Raw genomic sequence first — 18,405 nt, 5'->3', positions numbered from 1 at the left:
GACAAAGGACTTTGGTCTAGCATGTGTAATATAAGGAACTCTCAAAACTTAGCAATGAGAAAATAAATAGCCTAATTAAAAATGGGTAAAAAGACTTAGACAATTCACCAAAGAAGATAAACAGATAGCAAATAGCACATGAAATGACACTCAGCCCCATTAGCCATTAGGGATATGCAAATTGAGACCATGATGAGACACTACTACACATCTATTATACTGACAGCATCAAGCGCCAGAGAGGATGCAGAGCAATTGGAGCTCTCATACGTTGCTAATGGCAATGCAGAGTGGTACAGCTACTCTGGAAAACAGTTCGGCCATTTCTTATAAACTTAACATCAACTTACCAGAGGGCCAAGCAGTCTCACTCTTAGAGAAGCAAGAACATATGTTCACACAAAATGAATGTTTATACAGCTCCATTTATAATTGCCAAAAGCTGGAAACAACCCACGTGAGTTTGAATGGATAAACGGTGATACATACATATAATGGAATACTTTATAGCAAGGAAGGAACTATTAATAACATACAGCATTATGCTGAGTGAAAGAAGCCAGTCTTAGAAGATTATATTCTGTCTAATTCCATTGTATGACATTCTGGGAAAGGTAAAACTAGTGATGAAGGACATGTCTGTGGTTGCCAGGAGTTGAGGTAGGGAGAGGGTGTGGCTAAAAAGGAATATCCTGAGGGAGGTTTTTGAGGTGTTGGAACCGTTCTGGATCCTGATGGTGGTAGTGGTTACAATTTACAGAACTATATACCAAAAAGTGAATTTAACTGTAAGGTAACTTAGAACAAAAGGATTTGCTCCTTCAGAGTAACCTGTTGAGGGGTTATGGACTTACTGCAATAAAACTACTATTTGTTAAATCTTTTTTGGAATTCCTGGAGAATTGATGTAGTCACATCATTTCAAGTATCTTCAATTTTCTGTTCTTAATGTGTATTCATCCTTTGAGAATTTTCTTAAAACAATGAAAAGTTGGTCAGAGAGACAGTTGTGGTGAATAAGGTGGATAAAAGCCAGGTAACAACTTTATGGTAAAGAACAAGATGGGATTATAAAATAGCCAGTTTTGATCTCTAGGAATGATTTGCTAGGTATTTGATGTGAACCTCCACCTTAAATGCAACTAAAAATGCTGGATACAGTATAAAATCTTAAGTGTTTTATATTTTTGATGCTATTATAAATTTTAAAAAAGATTCCTGAGGATTCTCTGTGTACAGGATCATGCTGTCTGCAAATAAAGGTAGATTTGCTTCTTTTCTAATCTGTATGCATTTTTCTTTCCCTTACTCTGTTATTGTGTCTAGGACTTCAGTACATTGTTGATTAGAAGTGGTGATAGTGGGCATCCTTGCTTTGTTTCAGTCTTTAGAGTTCAAGCATTCAGTCTTTTACCGTTGACTGTATGGTAGCTGTAGATTTTTAAAAAATGCTCCTGATTAGGTTGAGGAAGTTCCCTTCTTTCCCTAGTGTGCTAAGAGTTTTTATCATACATGGGTGTTGAATTCTGTCAAATGCTTATTCTACTGAAGTGAGTATATTTATTTTGTTAATATGGTGAATTGCACTGATTTCTTTTGAAATGTTTAAGCTTGGTTGTAATGTATATTATCCTTTTTATAAATTACTGAATACAGTTCTGCTAATATTTCATTTAGGATCTTTTCATCTGTGTTCATGAAGGATATTGAGTCTATAGTTTTCTTTACTGCTTATGTCTGTTGCTTTTAGTATCAGGATAATGCTGCCTTCTAAAATGAGCTGGGAAGCAGTCCCTCTGTATTCTGAAGGAGTTGGTATCATTTCTTCCTTGAGTGTTTTCATAGACTTTGCCAGTTAAAAGTCATGTGGGCCTGGAGTTGTTTTGTTTTGTTTAATGGGAAGTTTTAAAATTATGAACTCAATTTCTTTAATAGATAGAGTGCTACTCATTTCTTTTTAAGTCCATTTTGATAACTTGTGTCTTTCGAGATATTTTATGCATTTCACCTAGGTTGTTGAATTTAGTGGCATAAAGATGTTCAGAGAAGCCCCTTATTACCCTTTTAATATTTGCAGAATCTTATAATGATGTCCCCTTTTTTAAACTTGCTATTTGTCTTTGACATCTTTTTTCTTGATCAGTCTGACTAGAGCTTTATCAATTTTATTGATTTATTCTTTCCAAAGAACCAGCTTTTGGTTTCAGTGATTTTATGCATTTTTTTCTTTTTTATATTTCATGGATTTCCCTATCTTTATTGTTTCCTTCATTCTGTCTACTTGGGATTTAATTATTTTTTTCTCTAGATCCTTAAGATGAAAGCTTAGATCATTTATTTTAGTTTCTTCTTTTTTCCTATTATAAGCATTTAAAGCTAAAAATTCACTCTATTTAGAAAATGTTGTTTTGTTTCCAAATATTTGAGAATATTCCACGTATCGTTTGGTTATTGATTTTTTAAAACATCTTTATTGGAGTATAATTGCTTTACAATGTTGTGTTAGTTTCTGCTGTATAACAAAGTGAATCAGCTATATTTATACATTTATCCCCATATCCCTTTGCTCTTGCACCTCCCTCCCACCCTCCCTATCCCACCCCTCTAGGTGGTCACAAAGCACCGAGCTGATCTCCCTGTGTGATGCAGCTGCTTCCCACTAGCTAGCTATTTTACATTTGGCAGTGTATATATACCAGTGCTACTCTTTCACTTCGTCCTAGCTTCCCTTCCCCCTCCCCGTGTCCTCAAGTCCATTCTCTACGTCTGCGTCTTTATTCCTGTCTTGCCCCTAGGTTCATCAGAACCTCTTTTTTTTTAGATTCCATATATATACGTTAGCATACGGTATTTATTTTTCTCTTTCTGACTTACTTCACTCTGTATGACAGACGCTAGGTCCATCTGCCTCACTACAAATAACTCAATTTCATTTCTTTTTATGGCTGAGTAATATTCCATTGTATATATGTGCCACGTCTTCTGTATCCATTCATCTGTCGATGGACACATAGGCTGCTTCCATGTCCTGGCTATTGTAAATAGAGCTGCAGTGAACATTGTGGTATGTGACTCTTTTTGAATTATGGTTTTCTCGGGGTATATGCCCAGTAGTGGGATTGCTGGGTCGTATGGTAGTTCTACTTTTAGTTTTTCAAGGAAACTCCATATTGTTCTCCATAGGGAGGACAATTTACATTCCCACCAACAGTGCAAGAGGGTTCCCTTTGCTCCACACCCTCTTCAGCATTTATTGTGTGTAGATTTTTTGATGATGGCCATTCTGACCAGTGTGAAGTGATACCTCATAGTGGTTTTGATTTGCATTTCTCTAATGATTTGTGATGTTGAGCATCCTTTCATGTGTTTGTTGGCAATCTGTATGTCTTCTTTGGAGAAATGTCTATTTAGATCTGCCCATTTTTGGATTCGGTTTTTTGTTTTTTTGATATTGAGCTGCATGAGCTGCTTGTATATTTTGGAGATTAATCCTTTGTCAGTTCCTTTGTTTGCAGATATTTTCTCCCATTCTGAGGGTTGTCTTTTGGTCTTGTTTATGGTTTCCTTTGCTATGCAAAAGCTTGTTTCATTAGGTCCCATTTTTAAATTTTTGTTTTTATTTCCATTTCTCTAGGAGGTGGGTCAAAAAGGATCTTGCTGTGATTTATGTCATAGAGTGTTCTGCCTGTGTTTTCCTCTAAGAGTTTGATAGTGTCTGGCCTTACGTTTAGGTCTTTAATCCATTTTGAGTTTATTTTTGTGTATGGTGTTAGGGAGTGTTCTAATTTCATTCTTTTACATGTAGCTGTCCAGTTTTCCCAGCACCACTTATTGAAGAGGCTGTCTTTTCTCCATTGTATATTCTTGCCTCCTTTATCAAAGATAAGGTGACCGTATGTGCATGGGTTTATCTCTGGGCTTTCTATCCTGTTCCATTGATCTATATTTCTGTTTTTGTGCCAGTACCATACTGTCTTGATTACTGTAGCTTTGTAGTATAGTCTGAATTCAGGGAGCCTGATTCCTCCAGCTCCGTTTTTCTTTCTCAAGATTGCTTTGGCTGTTTGGGGTCCTTTGTGATTCCATACAAATTGTGAAATTTTTTGTTCTAGTTCTGTGAAAAATGCCATTGGTAGTTTGATAGGGATTGCATTGAATCTGTAGATTGCTTTGGGGAGTATAGTCATTTTCACAATATTGATTCTTCCAATCCAAGAACATGGTATATCTCTCCATCTGTTGGTGTCATCTTTAACTTCTTTCATCAGTGTCTTATAGTTTCCTGCATACAGGTCTTTTGTCTCCCTAGGTAGGTTTATTCCTAGCTATTTTATTCTTTTTGTTGCAGTGGTAAATGGGAGTGTTTCTTTAATTTCTCTTTCATATTTTTTGTCCTTAGTGTATAGGAATGCAAAAGATTTCTGTGCATTACTTTTGTATCCTGCTACTTTACCAGGTTCATTGATTAGCTCTAGTAGTTTTCTGGTAGCATCTTTAGGATTCTCTATGTATAGTATCATGTCATCTGCAAACAGTGACAGTTTTACTTCTTTTCCAATTTGGGTTACTTTTATTTCTTTTTCTTCTCTGATTGCCATGGCTAAAACTTCCAAAAACTATTTTGAATACTAGTGGTGAGAGTGGGCAACCTTGACTTTTTCCTGATCTTAGAGGAAATGGTTTCAGTTTTTCACCATTGAGAATGATGTTGGCTGTGGGTTTGTCATATTTGGCCTCTATTATGTTGATGTAGGTTCCCTCTATGCCTACTTTCTGGAGAGTTTTTATCATAAATGGGAGTTGAATTTTGTCAAAAGCTTTTTCTGCATCTATTGAGTTGATCATATGGCTTTTATCCTTCAGTTTGTTAATATGGTGTATCACATTGATTGATTTGTGTATATTGAAGAATCCTTGCATTGCTGGGTTAAACCCCACTTGATCATGGCGTATGATCCTTTTAATGTGCTGCTGGATTCTGTTTGCTAGTATTTTATTAAGGATTTTTGCATCTATGTTAATCAGTGATATTGGCCTGTAGTTTTCTTTTTTTGTGACACCTTTGTCTGGTTTTGGTCTCAGGGTGATGGTGGCCTCGTAAAATGAGTTTGGGAGTGTTCCTCCCTCCGCTACATTTTGGAAGAGTTTGGGAAGGGTAGGTGTTAGCTCTTCTCTTTGATAGAATTCACCTGTGAAGCCGTCTCATCCTGGACTTTTGTTTGTTGGAAGATTTCTATTCACAGTTTCACTTTCAGTGCTTGTGATAGGTATGTTCATATTTTCTGTTTTTTTCCTGGTTCGGTCTTGGAGGGTTGTAGTTTTCTAAGAATTTGTCCATTTCTTCCAGGTGGTCCATTTTATTGGCACATAGTTGCTTGTAGTAATCTCTTGATTTTTAATTTAATTCCATTTGTGGTCAGAGAATATACTCTGTATGAATTCAACCCATTTAAGTTTGTTGAGGCTTGTTTTATGGCCCAATGTATTATCTGTCTTGCTGAGTGTTAAATGTGTACTTGAAACAATATCTTTTCTCTTGTTGGATGTAATTTTATGAAAATGTCAGCTGGATCCAGTTGGTGGATAGTGTTAAGTGTTCTCTGTCCTTTTCTGATTTCTCTCCTCTTCTCTATGCAGTATGGTTTTCTGTTTACTCATTCCATCAGTTGCTGAAAGAAGTATTAAAATATTCAACTTTAATTGTGAATCTTTCTATTTTTCTTTTTTGCTTCATGAATTTTAAAGTTCCTTTTGGGTGCATATGTATTTAAGATTGTTATGTCTTTTTTTCCTTAAGTCACTTAAAAATTTGTGTATTTATTTATTTTCTTTATTTTTCTGGCTGCATCGGGTCTTAGTTGTGGCATGCAGGATCTTCATCGTGGCACGTGGGCTTCTCTCTAGTTGTGGCGTGCAGGTTTTCTCTTTAGTTGTGGCTCCAGAGCACATGGGCTCTGTAGTTTGTGGCATGTGGGCTCTCTCTTTGAGATGCACGAGCTCAGTAGTTGTGGCGCGTGGGCTTAGTTGCCCTGCAGAATGTGGGATTTTAGTTTCCTGACCAGGGATCGAACCCATGTCCCCTTAATTGGAAGGCAGATTCTTTACCACTGGACCACCAGGAAGTCCCTGTTATGCTTCTTAATAAATTGGCTTCTTTAATATTTTGCAGTGTCCCTCCTCATCTCTGGTAACATTTCTTGTGCGGATGTCTACTTTGTCTTATACTAATATAAGCACTACATTCCTTATGCTTAGTATTCCTTTATGCATGGTATATATTTTTCTGTCCTTTTACTTTTAACTTATGTATGTTTTTATATTTAAAGTAGGTTTCTTGTAGACAATATGTAGTTTTTTTGAAAAAAAAAATTTTTTTTTAAAATCCAATCTAACAAACTCTGTCTTTCATTTGGTTTTCTTTAGACCATTTGTATTTAATGTGATTATCAATATAGTTAAGTATAAATATATTATCTTGTATGTTTTTTCCTTGTCTGTTTTTGTTCATTTTTTCCCTACTTTTCCTGCATTTAAAAGAATATTAATTGAGTGTCTTTTAAGTGTTTTATTTTATCTCTGCTGTTGGCTTATTATATGACTTTGTTTTATTTGTTTAGATATTGCTCTTGGGTTAACATTATACACATTAACTTACCACTGTCTTTCTGCAAATACTATTATAACATCTCTTATAACAGTATATTTCTGTTTCTCTGTTATCATCAAGGAATTAAAAAATGTAAAAAAGTGTGTTACATTTACCCACATAATTATACATATTTACCCATGTAGTTCTATCACTCTTTATTCCTTTGTATTGGTTCAGATTTCCATCTGGTATTATTTTCCTTTAGCCTGAAGAACGTCCTGTATCATTTCTTGTAGCATTAGGTCTGTTGGCAGTTTTCTTAGCTTTTGTTTGTTTGAAAAAAGTGTATATTTCACCCCTATTTTTCGAGAATATTTTTGTCGGTGTTTCCAGGTTTAGTTTTTTCTTTCAGCTTTTTTTGCTTTTGTCTTCTGGCTGGTACTTACTGATAAGAAGTCTGAATTCATTCTTATCTTTGTTTTCTTGAACATAATATGTCTTTTTCCTTCGGCTGCTCTTTTTATCATTGGTTTCAAGTGATTATTATATGCCTTGGTGTAATATTATGAGGTCGGTTCTGCTTGGGTTTGTTGAGCTTGTAGGAGCTGTGTGTTTATAATTTTCACCAAATTTGGAAGATTTTTGTCTATTCTTTAGTCAAATATTTAAAACTATTTCCTCTTCCTCTTCTGGGACTCCAGTTATACATATTCAAGAACTTGATTCATTGGGAGATATCCTTAGGGTGTGTCTACCACGACTCCCTGAAGCAGAGGCCTACTGTCAATACCCATGACCCTCCACCTACTACAAGTAGCAAAAGCCATTGGTGCCTTTGCAGATGACCTTTGTTTTATGACAAAATATATAATTTGGAATTTTCTAATATTAAGCATCTAATCCTAGTGGGTAGAATTAAAATGAAAATCTTCTGTAAGATATACCTCTAATACTGAAAAATAATCTTTTAATTAATAGATATTGTTGATAGTACCAAGTGCTTCATGATGTAATTGAATGTGACATTAATTCTCTTACTGAGCCTTGTCAAATTACTCTTACTCTTCAGTGCAGGAATCACAGCCACAGCCCCCACCCTCCAGGATTTGGTCGACGCGAAGTCTGTGCACATGAAAACAAAGAACTTGCCAAGGCGAGAGAAGCTCTTCCTCTTATAGAGGATTCTAGTAACTGTGACATTGTAAAAGCTACTCAGTAAGTCTTCCCAATGTTTTGTTTTATCCTTAGGTTCTGTTGAATTGTTATAATGACGCATGTGTGGTTCATGGCACTCCAGTGTACACCTTCCTCCCTTCATTCTCCAGTGATAGTATGTTTGTCATACCAACATCAGAGCATTTAATACAGTACACCTTAGCTGTTTATTATTAGTCTCTCCCATTATATTGTGAGCAACTTCTGAGCAAAAGCATGTCTTTTTCATCTTTGTAACCCCAGTACTTTTACACAGTTGCTGTCTTCTATTAAATGCCCAATAAATGTTTGTTGATTGAATGAATGGTTTTAAATGACACTAAAACTAGACTCTGAGTTTGAAACACAAATCTGAATCTTTTAAAATGTACTACAACCTAAATATGAAGATGGGATAGAAAAATATCAACTCACACATTGGTGTGTGGTTTGAACATTTATTTATTGAGTACTTTCTATGTACCTATTTTTCTGGGTGCACTAGAAAAAAGTCAGTATAATTGAAGTAGGTTTTCTGACCACTTGAAACTATAGTCGGTTATTTTGCTTGCACTGAAAATGAAATATGTTTTGAAAGTTTCCCCTTAAGATCTCCATTTGTGGGTTTTTGCATTAAACCATTTCCAACGTTTTCACCCTTGTGGATCTCATTGACTGTTAACATCTACCCCACCTCTTGCCATTGAATATATTTTGAAATATTTTATCTGTCAGATTATGTTAATTAGTAATCCATTTTCTTAGTACTCAGATATAAGCCTGCCCATCAGAGCTTCTAATCTGCATGAAAGAAACTAATGTTACTATACTAACTTGATATAATTTCTGTCAAAAGCAAAGATGTTTGGTGATTAGTTAACCTGTTTGGCTTTAATGTAGACTCATGTATTGCTTATGTTAGTTAAAAAGTTATTGACAATTATTTGAATATTCTAATTACTAATTTATATGAACTCTGGAGGCTCTGGGAACCACTACATTAGGTGAATATTGTTTGATATTGTTTGTATTATTATATTCATATGAATATGAGAGTGGTCTTAAGGTAAATAGATATTTGCTTTAATTAGAATGGAAACATTTAAATGTTTCTCTGCAACCAATAAAGCTCTGTAATGATAAGTGTGAGAAATTAGGTTATGTTCACAAGGAATATCAATAAAAACTCACATTATGTATATTTCCCCAAATTTTCTTCAGGTCTTGGACTTTAAGTGGTTGTGAGAATATATTTAGGTAGTATTTGGGAAGGGTGAAAGAGAGCTAGCTAGGATAGGTGTTTTTGTATTTTCTAAACCACCAAAATCCTAATTATTGTGTACCCTTTATATTTCTTATGTAAAGGGAGTATTTCTTTTCCAGTAAAATGTTAAAGTTGATATTTAAAAGATGGAGAATATAAATATTGGGTCAGAAAGTTCATTCGGGTTTTTCTGTAACATCGTACAAACTTTTTGGCCACCCCAATACATATGTATCATTATCAACAATTCATTCTCTTATTAATATTTTCACTTAGCATTGTCAAATGGGTACCTCCATCTTTTAAAAAATGCCATAAAGACAGACAGACAGGTGCACACACACGTTTTGGTGAGGCAGAGGTTATTTAACAGTGTAGGAAGTAGAGACAATTCTGCCATTTTGTTTGATTTTGACCCTTGAAGACATATCGAAACTTTCAGTTCCCTCTAAATAGAAGTAAGTTTCAGAGAAAGCGCTAAATGGTCTGGTGGGTCTTAATAGTTTCTGTGGAAAAGAAATAGTGCTAATGAACGATTTTTTAAATTATTTTAGCATTAAAAAGGAGGTATTTCTCTCCTGTTTTTCATTCTGATAGTGAGTCAGTTAAATAACTCTCTTAAATATCCCTTCAGTCTGTCCCTCCTTTTACATTTCTGTTGCCTCTTTTTCTTCAGGCTCCCATTGCTGCTCTCCTGTCTCTATTGTAAGATCCTCTAGACTGGTCTCTCAGTCTTGGCCTTGAATTAGCTTCCAAACTGCCACTAATGTGATCTTTCTTACAGCCCAAAATCTGAGTGCTTTCCTCTTTAAAACCTTCAGTGGCTTCCCCTTGCACTATAAAGTCTAAATTTCAAAGCATGGCAGAGAAGGTTCATGCAGTCTTTGCTTACCTCTCCTAGCCTCATCTCTTGCCATTGCCTTTCTTATGCTGATGCTTCTGTGGTGCTAAATTGCTTATATTTCACCAAACATCCACACAGTTTTATATCTCTGGTTTTCGTACATGCTATTCCTTCTGCCTGAAATGTCTTCCCTTCACCCTATAAAACATAGCTTGTATATCAGGTTCCATCTCCTTCAGGAAGGGCTAATCATTCCTTCCTTTTCTATACCTATACTGTGTGCATATTTTATTGTTGAATTTATCCCATTCCAAGTTTGCTTTTAGTCTCTCTCCCTTATTGTGAGGTCATTGCTTGGACTTTGTTTGATTCAGGGATAAGATTGTCATACAGAATCAACACCATGTATTCCTGGTGCATTCCTGGTGGAAAATCAAATGAAATTTATTGAAAGAGGGCAAATGTGAATGTTAAAGTTTATTTAAGAAAATCAAGTTCAGCTCCAAATGGATTAATCTGATCATTCAATAGCCAGGTTTACTTTTGTTGTTTGGCTTTATAATCTGTCCTCTTTGTGCATATCTTTGTTAATTATTGTATTTCTATGTTGGCTGAAAGACAGATGGGATAAAGACATGGTAAAAGGAAGAAATTTTGATATTTGAAATTATTTTAATGGTATCAATTATGCATTTTCTTATTTCAGATATGGGATTTTTGAACGATGTAAAGAGTTGGTGGAAGCAGGATATGATGTCAGGCAACCAGACAAAGAAAATGTGTCGCTTCTTCATTGGGCTGCTATTAACAACAGGCTGGATCTTGTAAAGTAAGATGGGATATATTAGTTGAACCATCTCTAATCCTTTACTGTAAATGAATATTTGAAACTTTGTGCCATGCACATTGGTTATCATAGTATTGAAAAGGACCTCAGAGATCGTCTGGAGCAGGACTCTCACTGGCCCAAAAAGGAAAATTAAAAATAAAGCCACAGGGGACATCCCTGGTGGCACAGTGGTTAAGAATCCACCTGCCAATGCAGGGGACAGGGGTTCGAGCCCTGGTCTGGGAAGGTCCCACATGCTGCGGAGCAACTAAGCCCGTGCGTCACAACTGCTGAGCCTGTGCTCTAGAGCCCGTGAGCCACAACTACTGAATCCCGCGTGCCTAGAGCCCGTGCTCTACAACAGGAGAAGCCACTGCAATGAGAAGCCCACGCACTGCAACGAAGAGTAGGCCCCACTTGCCACAACTAGAGAAAGCCCGCGCGCAGCAACGAAGACCCAATGCAGCCAGAGAGTGAGAGAGAGAGAGCCACAGAGACCCATCATAAAGATAGAGTTCAGGCAATGAAATTGAACACTTTTTGAAAAGGGAAAGCATAACACATTTTCCAGGATAGAACAGATAGTTTCATCTAGTTTAGAAGAATCACTGAAATATTTTATGTTGTAATAACGCCAGGAGGAATGGTTAGGTAGGGGAATAATTTAACTTTAAAAACAAAATTAAATATGGAATACATTTTAAAGTAGGCATGTGTGGGATTGTATAAAATAGTTCCCTTTCATAAAGCACTACTGCCTACCCATTGTTTTTGTTTTTTCTTTGTTTTATACCTTAGCATGTAAAATGTGTATGTGTGTGAATGTGTATATGTTTTGTATTATACGTACTTAAAATCCTTGAGGTTTAAAAAAGTAGAAATATACTAAAGTTTAGAATAAACAGATATACAGATATACTCACAAGCAAACTCCTTTTCTGTGGAAATAAACTGGTGTATTGTTTAGATAATATATATGAAGCACAACTTTGAAATAGCGAGACTAATGCCTGTAAACTGCTGAAGAAAATAAGTCTCTTTACTTTATAGTTTCACTTTATACAGTGTATCCCATCTGTGCCCCCAAAATAGAGAGTGAAATGCTCAAAATGTCTAACTCCTCCAAAAGGATTTTGAATTAATTTTTGCTACCTACTTTTAGAATTCATTCCCACATAGTAATTCTAATTTTAAACTGTTAGCAGTGACATAGTTTTACCTTTCTTCTTGCCAGTTAAGTAGAATATCTGTCATAGAAACCTTTTTTGAATATAAACCATTCCAAGAGTGTTGTGGTGGTTAGAATATGCAGAGAGTAGTTATTATGTGTTTGGTGTATAGTTGTCATGGAATGCTCATGACAGCAGGAGTAACTACTTAACATGATGAGAATATTTCACCAGGGATCTGTTTGATGCTGTTGTGTGAATCTTTCAGACCTCTGTAGATCTGAGTGTTTTTAGGGAGGGGTATTATTATAATTTTTGTTTTCTAATACATTTATTACTAAGAAAAATTGATGTTTTCTTTCTTAGTATGAATTTTAAGTTTTAAATCTTATTTTCATTTATGTCTGCTTTTAACAGGTTTTATATTTCGAAAGGTGCTGTGGTAGATCAGTTGGGCGGAGATTTAAATTCAACTCCTCTTCACTGGGCCATCAGGTAAAGGTTTCTTTAAATACTGAAATTGCTGTTCAGAATCAAAAGTGACTTACTCATTTTCTGAATATTACAGACCAGCACTTTCCAGTAGAATTTTCTGTGATGATGGAAATGTTCTATTCTGTGCTGTCCAGTAAGGTAGCCACTAGCCATACATGAAATGCAAAATGTGGCTAATGCAGTTAAGGAATGGAATTTATAATTTTAATTAATTTTAACTAATTTGAATTTAAATAGCTGTATATGACTAGTAGTCCATATTGAAAATTGCAGTTACAGACCATTTGCAAGGCTTTCTTTCCTTTTTACCCCTTCATTCAAAAATAAATAAATAAATAAATAAATTACAGTTTTAAAGAGTTTCCAGAGATGATGTTTTTGTGTTTAATTTGGGGCTCCACTATGATGCTCAACCTCAAATATTTGTATTATATTTTATAATCAAAATAAATATGTTTAATATTTGATCACATGGATAAAAGTGGTAGTTCAGTGAGTGTAAACTCAATCAGTTCTTTTCTCTCGTATGTGTTGGCATCTGAAGCTGAAGTTAGTAAGTGTCTGTGCGGATACTTAAAAACTTCTTCATCTTTCATTTTAACTCCATTCTTTCTGTGGTTGGTGGGATTGATATGAACCTGAAAGTGAAGTAAATAATTGTTCATTTAAGGCAAGGAATTGAATCTTTTCTCCATAGCCAAGGATTTTTTTTTTTTTTTTTTTTCATAGCCAAGGATTTTGAGGAATCTGGGGTTAGCTCATCCCCCTGTTAAGCTACTGAGGTACAGTGCTTTACAGAGAAATGAGCCGTATTCAAAGAGAAATACGTAGTTCCTAAGAAAAAGAGTATCACAGTATACCTGCAGTCTGTGAATGTTATGCTGTGGCATATCTGCTTCATGATTATTTTTTGTTTTTAAAATAGCAGCAGTAAAGTCTAAGTGGTTTTTAATTTCCATTTTTATCATTAGTTATGTAAAATTATTTACACATGGTAGTAATCTTACACATAAGATTTAAGGTAGATTGGGAGGTTATTAAGTTTATTACCTGCACTCAAGAAGGACCGTCCAGATAGTTCTAAGTTTGGAGCATCTATGTAAAAGACATTTAGAGAATCTCCAGTGTTTTAAAAATCTGTGTATTGTTAGGCAGTACTCTTTAAATCTAATCAAAATCCTTCGTGTCTTAGGAACATTGGTTTCTCCCTGAATTTTTCTCTTTTTTGTGCGACAGAATACAGTATAATTTTTGTCCTTTCTTTCCAGACAAGGGCATTTACCTATGGTCATATTATTACTGCAGTATGGTGCAGACCCCACTCTTATCGATGGAGAGGGATTCAGCAGCATCCACCTGGCAGTGTTATTTCAACACATGCCCATTATAGCATATCTCATCTCAAAAGGACAGGTATGTTTTGAAATGTTTCTTGTACTCCAGCTGTTGTAAATCTGAAGGGATTCAGAGGATGATTACTAGTAGTCTGTCCTCATTTTTTTTTTCTGTCCTCATTTTTAAAGTAGAAGTTACAGATATCCAAATATTCAAATACTAGCCTCAGTAAGTCTAGCTATAGAATACTGCTTTTCCAGCTTCACTGGAGCAAAAAGGATAGGTCATTTAGCTCAGTAACATATAATAGATGTTTCTGAAACTTGTAAGCCTATAATAGTTTTCCTTATGATCCCAAGTAATTTGCAGAGTTTTTCAAAAACATGACTTCAAAGCCTGTATTTTTCTTCTGATTGAATGTGGAAATGGTAGTCAGATCACTAAATTAACCCATCATTTGCTTGCATTATTTAAGTCCAGTGGAGACCAATTTGAATGTATGTTTCTTATTGTTCCCTAAAGTAAATCCATGAAAAATCGCTTGCCTTAAGTGGCATCCATTTATGGCACTGGTTAAATTATAGGTTGCTGGCGGTGGGAGTTTCACTGTCAGCCCTACTTGCCTGGGATATGCTTTCTGGTAGCAAGTAGTTTATATATCAGTAGTCTCGTCTGTAACAGGCGTGGAAACATGTTTGCACAAATGCTGTTGGGATGATTGTGTTCTCTTCAAATAAGCACTTTCTCTTAGACTCAAATAAGCACTCTCTCTTCAACTCAAGTAGAATAATTATAACTTCCTGGGTCTCATTTTGGAAAGCTATATGACGAGTCATCTTTTCTGCTTCTCTTTGGGCTTATTCCTCCAAGGCCCATTAGAATATTCAGTAATTGACTTTTTTTTTTTGGCTTGGTTGAGGTATCATATACCTCAAATCTGGGTCCATTTTATTAAAAGAAACATATCCTCTTGGAGGTATGATTTCCCTTTTTTTCTATATTCTAGAAAATAAAAAAGAACTTTTCATATTTTACTTTTTGAAACATAAGTTCAAAATTGCAAGTTGCCTCAGAAGATCAAGAGTTCACTATTACTGGAAGTTTTTAAGTAGAGACTGGATGACTTTGTGTAAGAGGGGGTAGTATGAATTAATGTTTCGGTTAAAGTCTAAACTAAGTGACTTCTAAGGTCTCTACTGTCTCATATTTGATGGTGTTTATCAACATTTTTCTCTTTCCCTTAGCTCTCTTCCACTCACAGCGTACGACATTTAAAATCATATATTCAGATTTTCCCTTTAAAAAGTTTTGTAGGGATCAATGGATTTTAACCCTATGGATGTGAAGCAGAACATTTTTTTATTCAAATGATATTTGAATCCTTCTTATAGACACACTAGTGGTATTGAATGTATTAAAGAGATACTTCTACTAAGAGAGGAGACAGAATCTTGACTTTGTTTACAATTAGGCTGATTGACTCTTCTTTTTGAACAGAGTGTGAATATGACAGATGTAAATGGGCAGACACCTCTCATGTTATCAGCTCACAAAGTACTTGGGTAAGTGAGTTTAATTGAATTGCCTTATTCTGACTCTTGATCCAGCAATTTAAGTATCTTAGTCTTTGTGAGATGACACAGCATTCTGAGGAAGAAAGTAAGATTTTCCATCTTGTGACTGTGATATGGACTTTTAATATAGTTGTAGTTAGAAAAGCACCATTGAAGTAAATTTTCTGTTTTCTGGTAGCTTTGGGGAAAAGTTTGAAAGCTACTAATACGAAAAAATATTTCCTTACAGAACAGGTAGAGATTCCACAGCATATACTTATTAACATGACGTACATTTCTTAGTTTACATTTTTCAAGAATGGCTACAGGTTTAAATGCTCTCATAATTTGAAATGTAGTTGAGAAATAGACTTTCCAGAAAACAATAAATTTTGAGGTTCTCTGACATTGTTGACTGCTCTGAAAATATTAATTATAACTGATCTATGAAAATAGTATGTTTATATGTTCATATCAGTTATTTACATATTTAAGTTTTTGTGATTATTGATCACCATATTGTGATTATTGATCATCACTTGTGATTATTGATCACCATATTGTCCAACTTCTGTTATTCTTCTATTCAAATACGTGCTACAGTTTGCCCTGTATCAGTTTTGTTTCCAACGTTGTACTTAATTTCTGATTCTGCTTTACTTAAGATGTCTCCCCTAGGAACTGAGTTAGTTCTGATGCCATTTCCTTTTAGCTCATGTAGAGGTGGGGCTGGGGTAGAATTTTGTCAGAAAGCATTTTGTCATTGCTGGTAACTGTAAAGTCAGGTATAATGTTTAAAAATCTTGATAGAATAAGTAAGGTAGAATATTGTTTTATTAAAGGAATCTCTTGAGTAGTCATAAAAGAAGGGAAGGTGTTGACGATAAAGTAAAAATATTTCATTGAATTCTGCTTTCAAATCCATAACTTTCTATGATAAACAAATATTTTAGGACATTATTTATACCACTTTATGCAGTAATTGGTTGGAGGGAGAATGTGAGGTTAGCTTTGGTTTATCTCCTCAAATATAATGTTGTACATTTAATTTTTTAATTGGATAAATAACATAGCATTTAATGTTGGCCGAAGTTAAGTGTAAAAAAAATGTTAACCAATAGAACAGCAACATGAAAGTAAAAATTTGAAAAACAAAAGCTGTTATCCCACAGTATTGATGTTAAAATTACATTATATAGCAGACTATCACTTAATAGATGTCTCTTGGGGCGGGAACTCTCCAGTATTAGCACCTAGAATGGAACTCTGCACAGAGAAGTTCCTCAGTTTTCAGAATACTTACTGATTGGTTCATTGATACGTTAGCAAACAGTTTCATTGTTTACATTTACCCTTCAAATCATTCAGCTGTCTAATATCTCTTGGTGTTTTATTGTTTTGAGACAGGTCAGAACCAACTGGATTTCTCTTAAAGTTTAATCCCTCTCTCAATGTAGTTGACAAAATACACCAAAACACTCCACTTCACTGGGCAGTTGCCGCAGGAAATGTTAATGCCGTTGATAAACTCTTGGAAGCTGGTGCTAGCCTGGATATCCGAAATGTTAAGGTATGACCAGGTGTTTATCTCCCTTAATTTATTATATCTTGAGTTAGAAGACTGATAAATTAACATAAAGATAAGCTATACATATGTTTTCAGTTACCACGAGATAAGTATAAACAATAATAGTTGGCTACCCTTGGAATAAATACAGTGAATCTGTGATTCTGGTGAGTTTTTAAAAATGTTTAGCATCTATGGTATTGATATATCAAAAATATAATTGAACTTTTTTTTTTAGGGAGAAACCCCTCTTGATATGGCTGCGCAAAACAAAAATCGGCTCATTATTCATATGCTAAAATCAGAGGCCAAAATGCGAGCCAACAAAAATTTCAGACTTTGGAGGTGGCTGCAGAAGTGCGAGGTACTTTCATTCGGGGCCTATTCTGGGGGCTATAAGAACTGTTTTGTTCATTTGTTTTTGTTTTTTAAGGCATCAGGGGAAACCAGGGAGCTGGCCTAGTGCTGCATTATATCTGCTGATTATATCTTTCCCACACATCCCATAACCCACAGTTGGAAATTTGGCACTTTTATTGGCAATTTATTGTTGGTCCTTATCTAGATGGCTCCAAAGCTCCACGAATGGCCAGGAAAATCTAAGTTGTAATAGAGAATATAATTAAAATTATTAAAATGGGGTATTGAATTGATTTCACTATTTAACGTTTTCATATATGATAACATCGTCTTATCGAATAATAATTAGTAATTATACCTTCAGGATGACTCTAGATTAATAGGCATGGGATTTCTATGCAGAGGGTCATCATGAATACTACACCAATTTTGCATTTAGGTATGTGGAGGGAGAGAAAAAGAAGTAACGGTTACTCCTCAGTCTCCTTTGCCATCTCCTCTGCTCTCTCCCCCCCTTTATTGGTAGAGTGCCCTGTTCTTTCTAGTCATTCTCTTGGTGATTTCATGAACTTCCATGGCTTTAAATGCCCTCTCTATGTTGACAACTCCCAAAGTTATCTCTAGTTCAGACCTTTCCGTACTTGTATATCCAGCTACCTTGATTTGTCCAGTTGACCGTCCAATAGGCATCATCAACATAACATCCAAAACTGAGCTCCTGATCTCTCCTCCCCACTGTCCCTAACTGTTCCATCTACAGCTTTCCCCATCTCAGTAGGTGGCAACTCCCACTCTCCAGTTATCTTTGCCTTTTCTCTGTCAAATCACGTATCCAGTCCGTCAGGAAAACGTATTGGCTAGTTCTGCCCTCAGTATATATCCAGAATCTGACCCTACTTACCATTTTACCATGGCATTTTGGTCCAGCCACCGTTATCTTTCATGTGGATTTCTGCAGCTGTCTGACATCTCCCTGCCTCTACTCACCTCTAGTCTCTTCTCAACAGAGCAGCCAGGTGAATCTTAAAATGTAAGTCAGTTACTATCATTCATCTGCTCAGAATCCTATGATGTCTCCCGCTTTCTCCCAGAATAAAAGCCAAAGTCGGGCTTCCCTGGTGGCACAGTGGTTGTGAGTCCGCCTGCCGATGCAGGGGACACGGGTTCGTGCCCCGGTCCGGGAAGATCCCACATGCCACAGAGCAG

At 35.5% G+C, this 18,405-nt stretch overlaps 1 protein-coding gene across 3 annotated transcripts in view; it reads left to right on the top strand.

The window, feature by feature from the left end:
• Positions 1 to 18,405, top strand: part of ZDHHC13 (zinc finger DHHC-type palmitoyltransferase 13) — a 48,184-nt gene that overhangs the window by 7,232 nt on the left and 22,547 nt on the right. For 2 of the 3 annotated variants that reach the window (XR_010946113.1, XM_067749654.1), the window contains exons 2-8: positions 7,659 to 7,804; positions 10,598 to 10,720; positions 12,307 to 12,384; positions 13,653 to 13,797; positions 15,217 to 15,281; positions 16,680 to 16,842; positions 17,078 to 17,203. Coding sequence is in view for 2 of the 3 variants with exons in the window: in XM_067749654.1 (XP_067605755.1) it covers positions 7,659 to 7,804; positions 10,598 to 10,720; positions 12,307 to 12,384; positions 13,653 to 13,797; positions 15,217 to 15,281; positions 16,680 to 16,842; positions 17,078 to 17,203 (846 nt within the window). In the remaining variant the exon portion in view is untranslated. The remainder of the gene's footprint in view (positions 1 to 7,658; positions 7,805 to 10,597; positions 10,721 to 12,306; positions 12,385 to 13,652; positions 13,798 to 15,216; positions 15,282 to 16,679; positions 16,843 to 17,077; positions 17,204 to 18,405) is intronic. The other variant, XM_067749655.1, reaches the window with a different exon arrangement.

The sequence above is a fragment of the Pseudorca crassidens genome, chromosome 9, assembly GCF_039906515.1.
Source record: "Pseudorca crassidens isolate mPseCra1 chromosome 9, mPseCra1.hap1, whole genome shotgun sequence".
Classification (NCBI taxonomy): Eukaryota; Metazoa; Chordata; class Mammalia; order Artiodactyla; family Delphinidae; genus Pseudorca; species Pseudorca crassidens.
Note: the sequence above shows the minus strand (reverse complement) of the source record. Positions and strands in the feature narration are given on the sequence as shown.